The sequence below is a fragment of the Camarhynchus parvulus genome, chromosome 7 (assembly GCF_901933205.1).
Source record: "Camarhynchus parvulus chromosome 7, STF_HiC, whole genome shotgun sequence".
NCBI lineage: Eukaryota > Metazoa > Chordata > Aves > Passeriformes > Thraupidae > Camarhynchus > Camarhynchus parvulus.
In genome coordinates this window covers 36,896,485-36,916,419 of record NC_044577.1, presented here as the reverse complement: position 1 = coordinate 36,916,419, position 19,935 = coordinate 36,896,485, and the positions used below count along the sequence as shown (strand labels likewise).

At 52.9% G+C, this 19,935-nt stretch overlaps 1 protein-coding gene across 1 annotated transcript in view; it reads right to left on the bottom strand.

Annotated features, from left to right (window-relative positions):
• KCNJ3 (potassium inwardly rectifying channel subfamily J member 3) overlaps window positions 1-19,461 on the bottom strand; it is a 31,343-nt gene extending 11,882 nt beyond the window's left edge. Inside the window, exons 1-2 of the mRNA XM_030952392.1 lie at window positions 18,408-19,461; window positions 13,046-13,262 (exon numbers count right to left, since the gene is read on the bottom strand). Coding sequence (XP_030808252.1) covers window positions 13,046-13,262; window positions 18,408-19,085 — 895 coding nt within the window. The 5' untranslated portion in view covers window positions 19,086-19,461. The remainder of the gene's footprint in view (window positions 1-13,045; window positions 13,263-18,407) is intronic.
• Between the last annotated feature and the right edge of the window lie 474 nt (window positions 19,462-19,935).

The following is a 19,935-nucleotide window of genomic DNA, read 5'->3' as shown; positions in this document are numbered from 1 at the left end:
CCCCACACCTCCTGCTCAGAGGGGCTGGATGCTGCTCCCTCCCTGTGGTTCAGATCCAAGGGTGGCACAGGGAAATCGTTTCCTGCAGGAGGGAGGGAGAGAGGGAGGCGATCCCAACCCCAGCCCGCAGTCAGGGGGTTAATTAGGGCCCCCATCCCGGGATGTGATGTCATCCAGCAGGCTCGTTATTCCCAGGAGGATCAATCTGATCCCAGTTAATTAGGGCCCCCATTCCCTGGATGTGATGTCATGCAGCAGGCTCATTATTCCCAGGAGGATCAATCTGATCCCAGTTAATTAGGGCCCCCATTCCCTGGATGTGATACCATCCAGCAGGCTCATTATTCCCAGGAGGATCAATCTGATCCCAGTTAATTAGGGCCCCCATTCCCGGGATGTGATACCATCCAGCAGGATCGTTATTCCCAGGAGGATCAATCTGCCACATCCCAGCCCGAGCTGCACAAATACCCACATGCCTGCCAGGGGTTTCTAATTTTACATCCAAGCCTTGCCTGCCATCCCCATCGTGCTGATTTAGCTCTCCCCAGGCTGGCTTAAAAGCCTCCAAGTCTGGAGCATTTTTGCCATTTTAGGGAAAACGATGCCTTTTATTTCCTGCAGGTTTCAGAAGCGTTTGGTGTTTATGACACTGGCAGTTCTGGCTAGGGCTCTTTGCCTTTTCCCATCCCAGATGTCAGAGCTCTGCTTTGCTTCCAGGAAAAATCCTGGTGGGCTGCAGAGGCGCTGCCACACCTTCACGGGGTCCCAGCCTGGTTTGGGTGGGAAGGGACCTTAAATCCCATCCAATTCCAGCCCTGCCGTGGCAGGGACACCTCCCACTGTCCCAGGCTGCTCCAGCCTGGCCTTGGGCACTGCCAGGGATCCAGGGCCATCCATGGAATCACCTGTGCCAGGGCATCCCCACCTCCCAGGCAGGAATTCCCAATTCCCAATGTCCCATCCATCCCTGCCCTCTGGCAGTGGGAGCCATTCCCTGTATCCTGTCCCTTCTTGTCCCAGGTCCCTCTCCAGCTCTCCTGGAGCGCCTTTTCCTCTCTGGAAGTGTCCAAGGCCAGGCTGGACAGCACTTGGAGCACCCTGGGATATGGGAAAGGGTCAGGGGTGGGCTGGGATGGGCTCTAAGATCCCTTCCCACCCAACCCAGCTTGAAATTCTGTGATTCACACTCTTAAAGCTTTCTGAGTAGGAGCCACTGCTGCTCATTCCACCATCTTCTTCCAACCCCACCGTTCCCAGGTGCCCAGTTTGGGATGAACAGGGAGGAGGCCCCAGAGCAGGAAGCCACAGCCACCGCACCATCCCAGCCCTTCCACGCCCCCAAAGGGCATTCCGAAGGGAATTGCCTTGGCAGCAGCACCCCCAGACCCCAAGCACACCTGGCCCAGCCCCACCTCGGCGCTCCCAGGGCCAGCAGCAGCGCTGGCAGGCTGGAGCCCACTCCCTGAACATCATTAATTGCTTTGTTTGTGTTGTCGGGGTGCTCAGGCTGATCTGCTCAGCGCTAATGAGCCATTAACTCCCAATTAGGAGCCTCTCTCGGAGCAGGGCTCTAATTCCAGGCAGTTCTGCCGATGAATTAATTACCAGGTGAGCTCAGCTGCTGCCTCAGAGCCCCAGCAGCCAGGGAATGGCATTCCCCAAGCACTGCTCCTGCAGGCACCTTCCTGTGGGAGCACGGACACACCAACATCAACCCCAAATCCCATCCCAAGCCACCCCTGCCATGGCAGGGACACCTCCCACCCTCCCAGGCTGCTCCAGCCCAGCCCTGGACACTTCCAGAGGACCCAGGGGCAGCCACAGCTTCCCTGGGAATTCTATTCCAGGGCTTCAGCATCCTCAGAGCCAGGAATTCCTTCCCAATATCCCATCTACAGTGCAAATCTGGGATGCTTCCACAGGCATCATGGACCAGGCCACAACTCCAGGCATGTTTTTCATGCAGCTTTTAAATTCTTAACCTCTTCCAGCTAAAAAAAAAAGGGAAAATCCCCTTTTATTCTGGCTGAGGTCCTTGGCATAAAGCACTCTATGATTTTTTCGGAGTTCTCCTTGAATTTTTCTGAGTTTTCCATGAATTTTTCGGAGTTTCCCAGCCCTGCCCGGGTCTGGCTGCTGAGCAGCAGCCACGAGCAGGGAAATCGTGGGCAATATTGAATGTAAATCCCAGCTCGTCCATCACACAGAGCCCTGAACACGGAGTCAGCAATGTTCCACCGGGGGAAATCCCACCCCCAGCTCCCTGCCCCGGGAATTTAAAGTGTCTGCAGCACAGGGAGGAGCAGGAAAGGCTCCAGAGGGACACTGGGAATGTGCTCAGCACCACGGGAGAAAAGATGGGAAGAGTAATGCTGTGGGATAAAAAGGGAGAAGGGATGGATCATTCACAGGGATCCTGGGCTGGAATTCCCAGAGCAACTGTGGCTGCCCCTTGTGGATCCCTGGGAATGCCCAAGGCCAGGCTGGACATTGGGGCTGGAGCAGCCTGGGACAGTGGGAGGTGTCCCTGCCATGGCAGGGTGGCACTGGGTGGGATTTAAGGTCCCTTTCAACCCAACCCATTCCATTATTCCCTGATCTTTACTGCCCTTGCACTCACAACATATTTTCAATTTATACATTCTATTTCTACCAATCTAAACACTCCTGTTCTTGGTTACACCCATCCCAAAACCACCCAGAAGCCACAGCCAGCCCCACACGTGCCCAGTTCCAGCCCCTGGGGAGCCAAGCCCGGGGCACAGAGAGCAGGAGGATGGAGAGCCCCCTCCCCGGGCCACGGAGCCAGCCCAGCTCCTAAATCACAATCAGTGCTGCCTGGCCCGGGTTATTTATCGCGGAGCTGTGTCCCGGGGGATGGCCTGCAGCCACAGATCAATACCTTAACGAGCAGAGGAAATCTCAGCAGGAACGCTGCTGCTCTAAAGGCTGCCTGGCTCAGGCTCCATTCATCTCTGCACCTCGGGCTTATCTTCCCCAATGGAGCAGGAGGTGATTCCTGAGGGGACTGGGGTGCCTGACTCACCCCACAGCAGCTGTGGGACCTCTCAGCATCCCAAAGTCATCATAGCCACCAATCCCAGAACATGGAATGGCTTGGGAAGGAACCCTAAATCCCATCCCATCCCATCCACCCCTGGACACCTCCCATCGTCCCAGGGTGCTCCAACCTGGCCTTGGACACTTCCAGGGGCAGCCACAGCTGCTCTGGGAATGTGTGCCAGGGCCTCCCCACCCTCCCAGGCAGGAATTCCTTCCCAATATCCCATCTAAAGCCCCCCCCAATCCTTCAGTTAAAAGCCATTCCCTCTTGTCCTTGTCCTTGAGTTCCCACACTTTCCCAGACTGCAGAGGCACCTGGACACCCTGATCCAGTGCCCTGCTCCTGGAGCCCCACCCCAGGTTTGGTGTGAAATCCTGGGATTTATCCCCAGCACAGGGGCTGAGCCTGCTCTGCTGGGAGCTCTGGGATTTGCTCAGGAGCTGCAGAGAGTCACTAAGGCTGGAAAACAAGGACAAGGAGCCTGTAATAAATATTGCAATTAGAGGACAGAGCTGTTCCCAGCATCCCCAGAGCCTCTCCCGCTGCTGGAATCACACAGACAGCTCCAAACCTTTGAGCCCTGTCACTAAGGTCACTAATGGGCTTGGTTTGGGCTCCCAGATTACCTCAGAGCACTGCACATGATGATCTCCCCTGGCTGCCTCCAAGGGCAGCTCAGTGCTCAGTATAAAAAGGGGAAGCTGTGACCATGTTCACAGGGGTCTTAGGATGAGCGAAGCGACAAGAATGTTGACTTCATGTTTCAGAAGGCTAATTGATTATTTATGATATATATTACATTAAAACTATACTAAAAGAATAGAAGAAAGGATTTAATCAGAAAGCTGGCTAAGAATAGAAAAAGAATGATAACAAAGGTTTGTGGCTCGGTTTCTGTCCGAGCCAGCTGACTGTGATTAGCCATTAATTAGAAACAACCACATGAGACCAATCACAGATGCACCTGTTGCATCCCACAGCAGCAGATAACCATTGGTTACATTTTGTTCCTGAGGCCTCTCAGCTTCTCAGGAGGAAAAATCCTAGGAAAAGGATTGTTCATAAAAGATGTCTGTGACAGGCCAGCTCTGTCTCCATTCCGCAGGAAGGATCAGCCAGGAGTGGGCAGGGCTGCAGCCCCTCACCCCTTCCTCCTGCCCCTGCTTTCCAAACCCCACAAACACCCAAAAAAAAACCAAAACCCCCCCAGAACCCCCAAACCCAGCCTGGAGCACAGGGAAGGGAGGCAGGAGCAGCCCCCAGCCCTCCAGGCTCTCTCCAGCCCCAGCACAGCTTTCCCCTCCATGAATTCCCAATCCCTCCTGACATTTTTGATGACTCTCCTGGAATGTCCCAGCCTTTTACCCACGCTAGGCCTCTCCCCCTTCTCCTGCCAACCACTTTTATCATCACTGAGCTCACAGCAGCCTCGGTGCAGCCTGGATTGTGTAACACACCAGGAGCTAAACCAGCACTTTCCTCTCAAACCTCACCTTCCAATCACCCCAAGAACCAACAGCAGGCACAAAGCAAGGCCTGAACTACAACTGGTTTATGTCACCTGCAAACCGGGAGTGCCCAGCTGGGATAAACCCGGCTGCAAAGTGTCAGACTGGGAAAACAACGAGGCCGGAGAATCCCTGAGGGAGCCGGGCAGGGGCTGGAGAATCCCTGAGGGAGCCGGGCAGGGAATGGAGAATCCCTGAGGGAGCCGGGAAGGGAATGGAGAATCCCTGAGGGAGCCGGGCAGGGAATGGAGAATCCCTGAGGGAGCCGGGAAGGGGCTGGAGAATCCCTGAGGGAGCCGGGCAGGGGCTGGAGAATCCCTGAGGGAGCCGGGAAGGGACTGGAGAATCCCTGAGGGAGCCGGGCAGGGAATGGAGAATCCCTGGAGGGAGCCGGGAAGGGGCTGGAGAATCCCTGAGGGAGCCGGGAAGGGGCTGGAGAATCCCTGAGGGAGCCAGGCAGGGGCTGGAGAATCCCTGAGGGAACCGGGCAGGGGCTCACCTGGAGCAAAGGAGGATCCCCAGGGATCTTTTCCCTCTCTGGAATTCCCTGCCAGGAGGGCACAGCCAGGGGGATTTGGGATCATCCCATGGAACAGGGGCAGGAGCAGAGGGAACGGCCTCAGGCTGGCCCAGGGCAGCTCAGGGTGGATTTTGGGGCAATTCTTTCAGAAAAAGGTGCTCAGGTGGAGCCCCCATCCCTGCAGAGATTTTTCTGTGCCCCTCACCCCGCAGCACATCCCGCTCCCCAGAGAATTCCAGGGGTTCCAAACCCTCAAAAGGCAGAAGAAACCCAGAGTTAACCTCGAGGAGAGCTCAGGGGTTTGTGCCTTTCCAAAAGGAGACATTGAGCGTGGCTGCTCAGGGATTGCAACCACTGCCCTGGGAAGGCCAGTTCAGCTGGAATTGTGGAATTCCAGAAGGGTTTAGGCTGGAAAAGCCTCTCAGAGCATCAGGTCCAACCAGCCCCAGCACTGCCCAGTGCCCTCAGTGCCGCATCCAGGGAGCTGTGAAGCCCCCTCAGGAATGGGGATTGTGTGCCAGGCCTGGACAGCCCTACCCATGATAAATGTTCCCAAATATCCAACCCAAACCTCCCCTGGGGCAGCTTAAGGCCATTCCCAAGGATCTCTCAGGAGAGCAAGCCTGTAAGGAAGAGGTGGGAGGGAGCTGGGATATTTAATATTTAACACGCCCCCGCTGTGCAGAGCTGGAAATAAAGAATAACAAACACCAGAATATCCAGGCCAAGGAACAGGTATCCATGGAAAAGGCAGCTGGGCCTTCCTGGAGCAGCACACCTGCCCGAGGCCTGGACCTGCTGCAGATTATTGAAACAATAAATAAACAACACTGAGGAGGGATCTGGGGGCTGCTGACAAAAACCTCTGGCAGCAGCATCCATAACTCACTGAGGGCAAATATCCAGGGAAAGCTGCGCTGCCAGAGGATCCGGGAGGTAAATAAGGAGTGGGAAGGAGTTGCTACAGAGAAAAAATGGCTTGGATTGCAATACAATGAAGGATTCAAGGACAGGGACAGGAGGGAATGGCTTTAAATGGAAGGATTGAGGTTGATTTAGGTGGGAGATTGGGAAGGAATTCCTGGCTGGGAGGGTGGGGAGGGGTTGGGATGGAATTCCCAGAGCAGCTGTGGCTGCCCCTGGAAGTGCCCAAGGCCAGGCTGGATGATCTGGAATAGTGGGAGGTGTCCCTGCCCACGGAATGGGATGGGATTTGAGATCCTTCCATCCCAAACCATTCCAGGATCCTGTGAATCAGCACCACTCGAGCAGCGAGGGTTTTATCTGTCCATCAATTTCTCCAGGACGAGCAGTCTGGGGCTATATTTAGCCAGCAGCATCCCCACATCCCAGCACTCCAGGAAAAATTCCAGCCCTCTGCCTTCCCCCTTTCCCACCCCACCATTCCCAACCCCCTGTTCCAGCTGCAGCAGGAGCTGGAATATTCCTTCCCCTTTCCTTGCTCTGCCCCCCAGCTCCTGGCAGCAGGTGCAGAGCCGCTGCAGAGACGGAGTTTTGGTGCTCCCAAAATCATCGTTCCAGCTCAGCCTCCCACAGCAATCCCTGGAAAAACGGGGCTCCACGGGGAGCCTGCTGCTCCAGAGGCTGTGGGAGCAGCAGCTCAGCACAGCGAGGCTGCTCAAGCAGAAGGAATCCTGCTTGATCAGGCGTGAGCAGGGAGTTTTGGCAGAGATTGCCGCGATTTCAGCTCAGTCCCTGCTCGCGGGATCATCCACGGGGAGAGGGAGAGGGAAAAAAGGGAAAAGGAAAAAGGGAAAGGGGGAAAGGGAAGGGAAAAAGGGAAAGGGGGGAAAAGGGAAAAGGGGAAAAAAGGGAAAGGGGGAAAAAAAAAAAAAGGGGAAAGGGGAAAAGGAAAGGGAAAAAGGGAAAAAAGGGAAAAGGGGAAAAAAGGGAAAAGGAAAAAGGAAAAAGGGAAAAAGGGAGAAAAAAAGGGAAAAAGGGAAAAGGGAAAAAGAAAAGGGAAAAGGAAAAGGGAAAAGGGAAAAGGGAAAAGGAAAGGAAAAGGGAAAGGGAAAAAGGGAAAAAAAAAAAAAAAAGGAAAAGGGAAAAGGGAAAAGGGGAAAAAAAAGGGAAAAAAGGGAAAAAAAAAAAAAAAGGAAAAGGGAAAAAGGGAAAAGGGAAAAAAGGGAAAAAAAAGGGAAAAAAAAGGGAAAAAAATGGAAAAGGGAAAAGGGAAAAGGGAAAAGGGAAAAGGGAAAATGGGAAAATGGGAAAAGGAAAAAAGGGAAAAGGGAAAATGGGAAAAGGAAAAAAGGGAAAAGGGGAAAAGGGAAAAAGGGAAAAAGGGAAAAGGAAAAAGGGAATGGAAAAGGGAAAGGGAAAAGGGAAAATGGAAAATGGAAAAGGGAAAAGGGAAAAAAAGGGAAAAGGGAAAAAAAGAGAAAAGGGAAAAAAAGAGAAAAGGGAAAAAAGAGAAAAGGAAGCTCCTGCCTGGCTTCAGGTGAAAATCACTCCCAGTTTTCTCTCCTGGGCCTCCAAAGAGACCTCAGGGAGAAGAGGAGGGGGCAGGAAGGCCTGATGCAGGGAAATGGGGGATTTGGGGAACTGCTGCCTCAGGCAGGAGGAGGGAGCGTTATCCAAGATAAAAGTTATGTAAGGATGGATCCCAGGCTCCCAGGCTGCTCTGGCTTGGGACAGACCCTAAATCCCACCCCATCCCAGCCCTGCCATGGCAAGGACACCTCCCACTGTCCCGGGGCTCCAGCCTGGCCCGGGACACCTCCAGGGATTTGTTGTTCCAAACTCTCCTCTCCCACCAGACACATCCCTGCATTTCCCAGCACATTCCACATTTTCCTCAGCTTCAAAAATCCCTTCTTCCCCCTTTCCAGCCCAGCAGCTCCAGGGGGCAGATGGAAGCTGGAGCTGAAGGTCCCAGTCCCAGAAAATCCCAGCTCTGCCAGGGCCAAACGTGTTTGTCCACATGACCAAAAAATATTGGATTTTCCACTGACAGATTTCCTATAAGGGCAGCACAGGGAAAGGATCTGCAGGATGTTCGGCCCTGAGAGTTTTAAAGGCATATTTTACCATGCTCAGGCTGTGCTTAAAAATGTTTAAAATAAAATAAAATGCAATTTCAAAGCTGCTGCCAATATGTGAAGTGCTGAGTCCTCTTTTCCTGTCGCCCTCCCATCCAACACACAAAAAAAATCTCAAAATCTGAATGGAAACATAAAAAAAAACCCCAAATAATTTGACCTTTACGGGTCCCTTCCAACCCAAACCATTCCAGAATTCCCATATTTTATGTTCCACCTTTAAAGCTGAATTTGTATTGAGGTTTCTCACTGACCCTCAGAACAGATGTCCAAAAAAATCCCATTTTCAATGGAATCATCAGAATCCTGGTAATTTTCAGATCTGTCCCAGCTCTTTGTTCCCCCAAGTTGCTGCATTCCGAGCTCACCCCCATGGATCTCAGAGAACCCTTCCTGTGGCTCCAGAATTCCAGGTTTTTCATGTTTTTAAAAGCAAAACCAGAGGATAAGGCCTTTGATGCCATCCCTATTTCTTTAATTAAAAAGCCTGGCAGGCTCTGGAGTTCTTTAATCAGCAAATCACGGGAAGAGGTTTCCAAAATAAATTTAATGAGTTTGGAAAATGGATGCACAAACCATTCCTGCAGGGTTTTGTCTGCTTCAGATTCCTCTTAATGGCTCATTTTTTTCAGGAATTTTAGCAGCTTATCAATAAATTGCAGGATAACACAAAATTATAAAGAGTTACATAATCCCAAACACATCCAGAGGCAAATCCCAGCAGGAAAATCCAGGATGAAAGTCAAATCCTGCACAGGAACGGCACCAGGAAGCTCTGCTGACAAAGGAGCTTCCAATTCTCCATCCCAACAATGGGAAATGAGGACAAAAGGTTTGGGAAACAAACCCTTGGGATGTTCTTCCCAATTCCAGGTTATCCTAATAATGGGGGGTGGAAGAGATATCCAAATACCCAAAATGTAGGGTGGAAGAGAGATCAAAAAAAAACCTGGAATGATCAGCACTGACCTTCAGGAATCGCCACCAGCTCCATTGGAGCATCTCCACTGGGGAAGGCTCCAAAAACTGGGAACAATCCCAGTGCCAGACTGGGGCTCCTCCAGCTCCTGGGGGCTGGGACAGGGAGGAACTCAGAGCACTCCCCAGGCAGGAAGTTTATGTCACGGAACCATGGAATGGTTTGGGTTGAAAGAGACCTTAAATCCCTTAAATCCCATCCCACCCCCAACACCTTCCACCATCCCAGGCTGCTCCAGCCTGGCCCTGGGCACTTCCAGGGATCCAGGGGTCCCTTCTCCCTTTCCCTGTGGGTAATCCCAGCGAGTTCCTTTTCCCTTTTTCCTCTTCCCTTTTTCCTTTTCCCTTTCCTTTTTTTTCTTTCCTTTTCCCTTTTTTCCTTTTCCCTTTCCCTTTTTCCTTTTCCCTTTCCCTTTTTTCCTTTTCCCTTTCCCTTTTTTCTTTCCTTTTCCCTGGATCCCACAGCTGCTCTGGGAATCCCAGCCCAGCCCTCCCCACCCTCCCAGCCAGGAATTCCTTCCCAATATCCATCTAGATATTCCCTCCTTTAGTTAAAAACCATCCCAAGGAATCACCTCCACCATCCTGGGCCGGGACCCCTCCTGTGACTCCTAAAAAATCCCAGAGGAGACACTTCCCTAAACCAGGGAGGAATTCCAGGAAGGATCAGGAGCTCTCAGGGAATTCAGGAAGGATCAGGAGCTCTCAGGGAATTCCAGGAAGGATCAGGAGCTCCCAGCTTCCCTTCTCCCTGCAGGAATTGGCTGGATCCACTTCCCACACCTTTTCCTCCAAACATCCCAAAGCCTGGGACAGGGGAGGGTGAGGACAGCAGGAAGGGATGTGGATGTTTCCCAAAATTCCAGTTGCACTGGGGAGCAGCACACGAGCTCCATCCAGGCAGGATCCTGTGTCAGAAATGGGAATTCCCATCAGCCAGGTGGGACTGAGCAGCAGGAAGATCCCACTTCACTCACCAGGAATCTCCCAAAACTCCTCCAGTGCCTCTGCACCAGGCACAGCCAGATTTATTGGGAATATTTCCCCATTAGCGAAACCCCCCAGGGCTGGAGCTGATCAAAGGCAAGGATTAAAACAGGGAAAGGAGAAAATCCCTCCCAAGGTGGAGCCAACCAGGAGGCTGCAAATCCACAGGAAGAGAGAGAGGTGCTTCAAACCATGGATACTCACATTCCTAAATCCCTGTTTGTGGTAAATATTGCAGGGAGAAACACCCAACACTTCTGATCCTGGCTGTAATCTGGGAGGGATTTGCAGCACAGGGAGATGGGAGAGGAATGGAATGGGAATAACCTGGGAAATGGGAAGGAAACAGGATCCTTCCATGATTAAAGGAGGAATGGAATGGGAATAACCTGGGAAATGGGAAGGAAAGAGGATCTTTCAATGATTAGAGGAAGGAAAGTTAACAGGAAAAAATTCCTTACAAGCACCTGCTGGAGCCCACCTGGATGCCCCAAATCCACAGCAAAGCCAACTCCAACCATGGATATTTGGATTCCTAAATCCTTGATTATTATAAATAATGTAAAAATAGAGAGGGAGAAACACATCCCTGAATGCTGATCTCATCAGTACCTTTAATTCCTTTTAATTCTCCTCTCTTATCCCATCCCTGAAGTGACCAAGGCCAGGGTGACCTCATGGATCATCTGCTCCAACCTTTCCTACCCACAGCAGGGTCTGGACAAGGTGGTGCAGCTCAATTCCCTCCAAATTATTCCACAAAGAGAAAAAAAAAAACCTGGGATTTGTAAATTTTTTAACTTTTTACAGGTCCTGTCAAAGCTGAGGCTGATCCTTCCAGGCCTTCATCCCAGTTCCAGGGTCATATTCCCAGTACCACACTCAACCTCTCCACACCCCTGAATGAATCCCATTTTTCCATAGGAAATGCATCCCATTATTCCCAATATTTAATGCCCATTTATATCCAGGCATGGCAGTGTTTGCTCATGGACCACTGCTCATTCCCACAGGAAAACCTCTGCTTTTCCAGAGCTTTGGGCTGCCAGGGCAAGGATGGGAGGAGAAATGCAACATTTGCTGGGAAAAGCCTGGAACTGAGAGGAGAATCTCGAATTTCTTCAGGGTTTAAACCCACAGAGATGTCCCCTCTTCCCTAAAAACCACAGCATCCCTGGGTGAGCTCTCCCATCCTTTAAATCCAGCCCTGCCCTCTCCTGCTCTTCCCTTTGCTCCCACTGGAAGATTTTCCCGACCCCTTCATTCCCTCCTGTGTTATCCAGATCCAGCACATTTTGCTCTATTTTGCCCAATTTTCAGCTCAGCTCCCAAAAGTAGGTCACAACATTTGGAACCTTATCCTAGTTAGGCTTTAAAGACCCAGAAATTTCCTTTTTTTTTTTTTTTTGCCCATTCCCTGTATAATTTCCAGGTTAATAATATTTCCCAAAACAAAGCCAGGGTTTAAAACTCCGAGAGTTATTTACAAAAGAGCTTTTCTTCCCTCATTTTGTTTGGAATTGATTTTTTGAGGAATAAAAACAAGAAAACTGCAAGGTCGGATCTGCAGGTCAGACCTGGAAGTTTTCCATGAGCTTTTCCAGGGAATTTTTTATGGAAATATCACAATTTTTAGAGACATATCAGGGAGTTTATAGGGAAATATCAAGGAGATTTTAGGGAAGTGCAAGGGGGATTTAGGGAAATGTCAGGGAGTTTATAGGGAAATATCAGGGAGTTTTTAGGAAGCTATCCAGGAGTACTGGGGAAATATCAGGAAGTCTTTATGAAAATATCAGGGTTTTTTTAGGGAAGTATCAAGGAGTTTTTAGGGAAACTCCAGGAGGTTTTTAAGGAAGCATCAGGAAAATTTTAGGGAAATATTAGGGAGGTTCAGGGGAAATATCAGGGAGTTTTTAGGGAAGTGTCAGGGGAGTTTTACCAAAAAATCAGGAATTTTTTAGAGAAATATCAGGAATTTTCATGGAGACATCAGGGAGTCTTTATGACAATACCAAGGAGTTTTTAGAGGCATATCAAGGAGATTTTAGGGAACTATCAGGGGGTTGGTAGGTAAAGATCCAGGTTTTTTTAGGGAAGTATCTGTGGGGTTTTATGGAAATCCCAGGGAGTTTTTAGAGGAATATCAAGGAGTTTTTAGAGGAATATCAAGGCGTTTTCAGGTAAGTATCAGAGGGGTTTTAGGGAAACATCAGGGAGTTTTTAGAGGAATATCAAGGAGTTTTTAGGGAAGTATACACAGGATTCACCTTCCTCTCTCTGGGCTGTGCTCTCCTGCCTTGGGAAGCAGGGTGGGAATATTGGGACTCCACAACATGGCCCCAGAATGGATCAAAGGTACTCTGGACATTCCCTGTGCCTGGCAGCAGCTGGGATATGCAGCAGCACCACATCCCAGCCAGGAGCTCCACATCCCCAACCCCATATCCTGGGAGCACCAAAATCCATCTCCTTGGAGAGCCCCAAAATCCATCCCCTTGGAGAGAGCACCAAAATCCATCCCCTGGAGAGAGCACCAGAGCCAAAATCCATCTCCTTGGAGAGCCCCAGAATCCATCCCCCTGGAGAGAGCCTCAAAATCCATCTCCTTGGAGAGAGCCCCAAAAATCCATCTCCTTGGAGAGAGCACCAAAATCCATCCCTCTGGAGAGAGCACCAGAGCCAAAATCCATCTCCTTGGAAGGAGCACCAAAATCCATCTCCTTGGAGAGAACACCAAAATCCATCCCCTGGAGAGAGCCCCAGCCCCAAAATCCATGCCCTGGAGAGAGCCCAGCCCCAAAACCCCTCTGCAGCAAACCCCAGCTCTGGCTGCCCCCAGCTCTCCAGCCATGCCAAGAGCCACGGGAACCCCGAGTTCTGCAGGTCCAGCAGGGAATTCCACCAGCCCAGCCCCACTCACCCGTGGTCTCCACGATGCCCTCGAGGATGACGACGATCTCGAACTGCTCCGTGTGCATGCTGCGCTGGGACAGGTCGTAGAAGGGGCTCTTGGAGTCGATGACGTGGCAGATGGTCAGGGGGGACACCAGGAAGAGCTGGTCAGCCCCCGTGCTGAAGCCCACGTCCAGCTCCAGCTGGTCCAGGGGCAGGAATTCTCCCTCTGGGGTCTGCCGGGACTGCGGGCGACAAGGAGGGGACATTGGAGCTCCTGGTCCCTGGGAATGCCCAGGGGAGCTTGGACAGGGCTTGGAGCAGCCTGGGACAGCAGAATCCCTGCCCAAGGGATGGGATTGAGAGCTCTTCCTGCCCGAACATTCCAGGATTCTGGGATTTCACCAGGTGGAACCGGGAGTTTGGGGACACGGCCAAACCAGGGAAACAGGGTGAGCTTCAGGAGGAGGGAAGGAAATCATGGAATCCCAGAAATTTTGGGTTGGAAAAGCCCTCCAAGATCGATTCCCAACCATCCCCAGCACTGCCCCAGGTCCTCAAGTGCCACATCCATGGCTTTGCAATCCCTCCAGGAATGGGGTTCCATCCCAGGATTTACAATCCCTCCAGGAATGGGGCTCCATCCCAGCTTCTGCAATCCCTCCAGGAATGGGGCTCCATCCCAGGATTTAAAATCCCTCCAGGAATGGGGCTCCATCCCAGCTTCTGCAATCCCTCCAGGAATGGGGCTCCATCCCAGGATTTACAATCCCTCCAGGAATGGGGCTCCATCCCAGGATTTGCAATCCCTCCAGGAATGGGACCCCACCCCTGCCCTGGGCAGCTGTGCCAATGCCTGACCTCCCTTTCCCTGCCCATGGATAAATCTTTCCTAATGTCCAATATCAGGAAATATGAGGAATGTTAGAAAATCTCTTTCCCAGCTGCAGGTTAAATTCCCACAGCACAATCGCTGCCCTCCCTGTCCCTGGAATTCCCAGGGATCCAGCACATCCCTCCCAGCCCTGCTGTGGGACACCTGCAGGGATCCAGGTGTTCCCAGATCCAGCTGGGATGTCACACACTCCCAGCTGCTCCCAGGGACTTCAGATGGAATTCCAGAGTTCAAATCCAGAGAAAATAAATTTGATTTTACACCTCCCCAAGTCCTGGGAAGAATCCAACCCCAGGCAATTACAGGGGGAACATTTTGCTAAGGAATGAACCCTGAGTGACTCCTTTGCTCCAAGTGATGAGGCGGGAAAAACTCAGGAATTCTGAGTGACATCCAAGCTCCATCCAATCCCAAAAATCCATCCCAAAATTCCCATTACAGCCAAAGAGGCTTGGCACAGATTTCCCACTTTAAGGCTTTGGGGTTGGTTTTGCTCCTGGCCTGAGCTCGGCAGGAAAAACAAAGGAATATTTCCCCCATGGACTGGGATTGCCAGTTGCACCCAGCTCTGCAGGAAAAGAACCTTTTCCATAACAAAAATCCTTCCCGAAGGAAAGCTGAGCCCCCTGGGGCTGCAGCTCACCTGGCACAGGTGAGAGCCAGCCTGGCAGGAGCTCTGGGGAGGAATTCCCCAATTCCTGCTCCACATCCCAGGGCCCCAAAGCTGGGAACACCAGCCAGGCCTGGCAGGGCCCTGGGAACAGGGACAGCTCTCCCTGCTGCAGTCCCTGGTTCCTCTTTGTTCCTCTTCATTTTCCCATTTATTGGTTTCCTTTCCCTCCTTTTTCCTTTTCTCCCCTTCCCCCTCTTTTTTGTTTTCTTTTCCCCTTTTTTCCTTTTATTTCCTTTTCATTTCTTCCTTTTATTGTCCATTCTTCCCATTTTCTTTTAGTTTTCCTCTTATCCTCCCCTCGTGGGTCCTTTGTATTTTCCCTCCTTCCTTTTATCTTTTTTCCTTCTTTCATTTTCCTTTCTCCTTTCTTTTTTCCCTTTCTCCTTTTCCTCCCTTTTCCTTTTATTCCTTTTTGGTCTTTTTTTACCCTTTCCCCCTTTTATTTTCCCTTTCCTTTTATTTTCCTTTTTCTCCTTTTTAATTTTATTTTTCCTCTTATTTTCCCTTCCATTTTCCTTTCCCTGGCTTTTTTCATTTTACTTTTCCCTTTTATTTTGCTCTTCCCCCATTTTTTCCTTCTAATTATCCTTTTTTCCAGTTTTTTTCCCCCTTCCCTTTTTTCCCCAGGTGGCCTGGTCTGGCACTGCTTTCCTTCCAAGCACAAACCTTTCTTTTCCTACAATTCAGATCCAGGCAATTCTTTTGGAGCCACACTAAGTTTGAAGCTCCATCTTTTAAAATTCCTCCTCTGGGACTTCCAGAGCCAAAAAAAAAAAAAGAGCAATTTTCAAATGCTGTACTGGAAATTACTCATTTTTGATCTTTTATAGCTTGAAATAAATGAAATTATTTAAATATATCGATAAAGTATGCAAATATATATTTTCACGTTATTAAATACTTTAAAACAAACTGTATAAATTATATATTGTTAAATATAAATATTTATGATTGCATATTACATAAATCCATGGTATTATGCTTTAATGCTATTTTATATATTTATCCTTATACATAATATTTACAAATAATAGTTATAATATTTCTAAACAAGAGTTATAATATTTATAAATTAAATTCCATCATTTTAAAGCTATTAAAGGGTTATTTTGGGAGATTTTTTAGGAATTCTTTCCCTTTTAGGCACAGACTACCCAAGGTTTAGGGGACCCCAACACTGGGCCGGTCCTGATCCTGAAATCCCATGGGAACCAGGGATTTGGGAGAACAGGACACAGGGATTTGGGAGAGCAGGACACAGGGATTTGGGAGCACAGGACACAGGGATTTGGGAGAGTGGGACACAGGGATCTGGGAGCACAGGACACAGGGATTTGGGAGAGCAGGACACAGGGATTTGGGAGAGTGGGACACAGGGATCTGGGAGCACAGGACACAGGGATCTGGGAGCACAGGACACAGGGATTTGGGAGAGTGGGACACAGGGATTTGGGAGAGTGGGACACAGGGATTTGGGAGCACAGGACACAGGGATTTGGGAGCACAGGACACAGGGATTTGGGAGAGCAGGACACAGGGATTTGGGAGCACAGGACACAGGGATTTGGGAGAGCAGGACACAGGGATTTGGGAGCACAGGACAACCTCAGAAGCCTCCCATGGGCTGAGTTCCATCCCTGGGGCTGTGGGGGAGCAGGGAGGAAAACTGGGGAGAATCCCAAGGGGATTGTCCTGGGAATAGGGACCCTGCCCGGCACAGTGCCCACATCCTGAGGGAAGGGCACCCCCGGGCCCTGCAGGATATCCTAAATCCCTGCAGGATATCCTAAATCCCTGCAGGACAGCCTTCCAATGGAAACAGCATCCCCAATCCCTGCAGGATGCCACCAATCCCACCAGGACACCCATCCCAAGGACAGGACATCCCCATTCCCTACAGGATACCGCAAATGCCACCAGGACACCACCAATTCCTGCAGGACGCCCTCAATCCCACCAGGACACCCCTAGTCCTTGTAGGATATCCTAAATCCCTGCAGGACACCCCCAATCCCTACAGGATACCCTAAATCCCTGCAGGACATCCTAAATCACTGCAGAACACCCCCATTCCCTACAGGATACCCTAAATCCCTGCAGGACATCCTAAATCCCAAGGACAGGACACCCCATCCCAAGGGCACTCCAATCCCAAGGACAGGACACCCCATTCCCTGCAGGACATTCCCTCCAAGGACAGGACACTCCAATCCCAAGGACAGGACACCCCATTCCCTGCAGGACACCCATCCCAAGGACAGGACGCCCCATTCCCTGCCCACACCCCCCTGCAGGTATCCCCATTCCCGGGGGTCCCTGTGGGATGCTCTGCGTGCAGCAAACGCCCCCCGAGCCGGCTCCTTCCTCCCACCTGCTCCATCCCCATCCCCATCCCCGATCCCCTCTGGATCCGCGGCCGCCGGGCGAGCCCCAGAGCAGCGCCGGCTCTCCCCAGCCCTCCGGGGCAGGGATGTTCCAGGGCCAGGGATGTTCCAGGGCCAGGGATGTTCCAGGGTCAGGGATGTTCCAGCTCTAACCCTGGCACTCCGCTTTCCTTGGAGCTCACGTCAATAAAGTTCAGCCTGCCCAAAAAGCTCTGGATTATGCCCGGAGCTTTCTCCTTCCCGGCTCACGGAAAGCTCGGAGCTACAAAGGATTTGATTTCCTTGTCAGGGAAATGGAGCATTCTATAGGAATCTATAAATATCCATCCCAATCCTGCGCTGAATGTAGGAATTATCTCCAAGGAGGTTGGGAATGCGCTGCTGATGGCTGAGCCCGCAGCCCGAGGCTCCGGGATGTGTTCCCTGCGCCAGGAAAACAGGGCAGGGATGCTGGGACAGCAGCAGGACCCAAAACACGATCTGGGATCATCCAGTCCGACCCCTGGCCACGGGCAGGGCCACCTTCCATGGACCGGGCTGCTCCGAGCCCCAGGGATGTGGGGACAGCCAAGGGCAGGAGCGAGGGACCCCCAAGGGACACAGAGAGGGGTTGGGGTGTTCCCAGGGGAGCGGCAGTGGGGCCACGGTTCTGTCACAGAACCACGGAATTTAGGTTGGAAAAGCCCCCCAAGACCACGGAGTCCAACCATCCCAACCATTCCCAGCACTGCCAGGGCCTTCATGGAATTACTGAGGTTGGAAAAGCCCCTCAAGACCATGGAATTACAATTCCCAGCACTGCTGGGTCCCCAGGGAATTACTGAGGCCAGAAAAGCCCTCCAAGACCATGGAATCCAACCATTCCCAGCACTGACGGGGCCCTCAAAGAATTACTGAGGTTGGAAAAGCCACCCAGGACCATGGAATTCAACCATTCCCAGCACTGCCAAGGCCCCATGGAATTACTGAGGCTGGAAAAGCCCCACAAGACCATGGAGTCCAATCATCCCAACAATTCCCAGCACTGCCAAGGCCTTTATGGAATTACTGAGGTTGGAAAAGCCCCCTAAGACCATGGAGTCCAACCATCCCAACAATTCCCAGCACTGCTAGGGCCCCCATGAAATTACTAAGGTTGGAAAAGCCACCCAGGACCACAGAATCCAACCATTCCTGGCTCTACCAAGACCCTCACAGAATTACTGAGGTTAGAGAAGCCCACCAAGGCCATGGAATCCAACCATTCCCAGCACTGCTGGGGCCCCCAGGGAATTACTGGGGTTGGAAAAGCCCCCAAGGCGATGGAATCCAACCATTCCCAGCACTGCCAAGACCCCCACGTCCCCAAGTACCACCTCCACATGGGATGGGGACTCCCCACTGCCCTGGGCACCTTTCCAGGAGGGAATTTCCTCACAACACCCCCCGGAGCACCCACCTTGAGCAGCTTGCAGCGGATCTGGGCCGACACCATGTGGCTGTTGCGGAGGTTGCCCACGCGGAACATGAGCGTGAGCTTTCCGTCGCGCATGGAGATGGCGGCGTGCTCGCTGAACATCAGCGTCTCCGCCCTCTTCTTGGGCTGAGACATCTTGATGAACATGCAGCCGATCAGGAAGGCGTCCACAATGGAGCCCAGGATGGACTGGAAGAGGAAGAGGATGATGCCCTCGGGGCACTTGTCGGTGATGTAGCGGTAGCCGTAGCCGATGGTGGCCTCGGTCTCGATGAAGAAGAGGAAGGCGGAGGGGAAGTTGTACACGTTGGCCACGCACGGGGTGTAGCTGTCGTCGTGCGCCTTGTTGAGGTCCCCGCGCATGTAGGCGATCACCCACCACATGGAGGCCATGAAGAGCCAGGCCACGGTGTAGGTGAGGATGAAGATGAACAGGTTCCAGCGCCACTTGAGGTCCACCAGCGTGGTGAAGAGGTCGGACAGGTAGCGGCTGGTCTCGCCGCCCAGGTTGCCGTGCTGCACGTTGCAGCGCCCGTTCTTGTCCACGAAGCGCTGGCGCTTCCCGCGCGGGGCGCTGCGCGGGGGCGGGAGGCCGCCGCCGCTGGCCGAGGTGCTCACCACCTGGTACTCATCGCCCAGCTTGCGCCGCAGCGCCGACATGCTCCGCGCAGCCCCGCGCAGCGCCGCGCAGCCGGCACGGTCCGCGCAGCCACCGACAGCCGGCAAAACCCGCGCAGCCACAACACCCCGCGCAGCCACCGACAGCCACCGACCACCGGCAAAATCCGCGCAGCCACAACACCCGCGCAGCCACCGACAGCCGGCAAAACCCGCGCAGCCACAACACCCGCGGAACCGGCAAAATCCGCGCAGCCACCGACACCCTGCGCAGCTCCGCAGAACCGGCAAAATCCACGCAGCCACAACACCCCGTCAGCCCCGCGGAACCGGCACAGTCCGTGCAGCCACCAACACTCTGCGCAGCCCCGCTCAGCTCCGCATCCCCCGCGCAGTCCGCCCGGCCCCGCCGCGCCGCGGCCGCGGAGCCTCCGCCAGGCGCCACCGCCTCCCACGCGGAGCCGCCGGCAGCGGCCCGGGCAGGGCGGCACCGCCCCGCGCAGCGACTCTCCCCGACCCCCCAAACCCCCGCCCACCCCCCCGTGCGCGACACTCCCTCCGCACCGCCCCGCGCACCGCCCCGCGCAACGACACTCCCCCGCACCGCCCCGCGCACCGCCCCGCGCACCGCCCCGCGCAGCGACACCCTCCGCACCGCGCCGCGCACCGCCCCGCGCAGCGACACTCCCCGCGCACCGCCCCGCGCAGCGGCACTCCCCCCGCGCACCGCCCCTGGATCCCGCCCCGCACCTGCGCCCGCCCGCACCCGCCGTGACCCTGCGCGTCTCAGCGACCCCGCGCACACCCCGCCCTCCGCAGCCTCGGTGCGCTCCGCATCTTCATCCTCAGCATCCTTCGGTCATCCTCCTCCCCCCGGCATCATCCTCCTCCT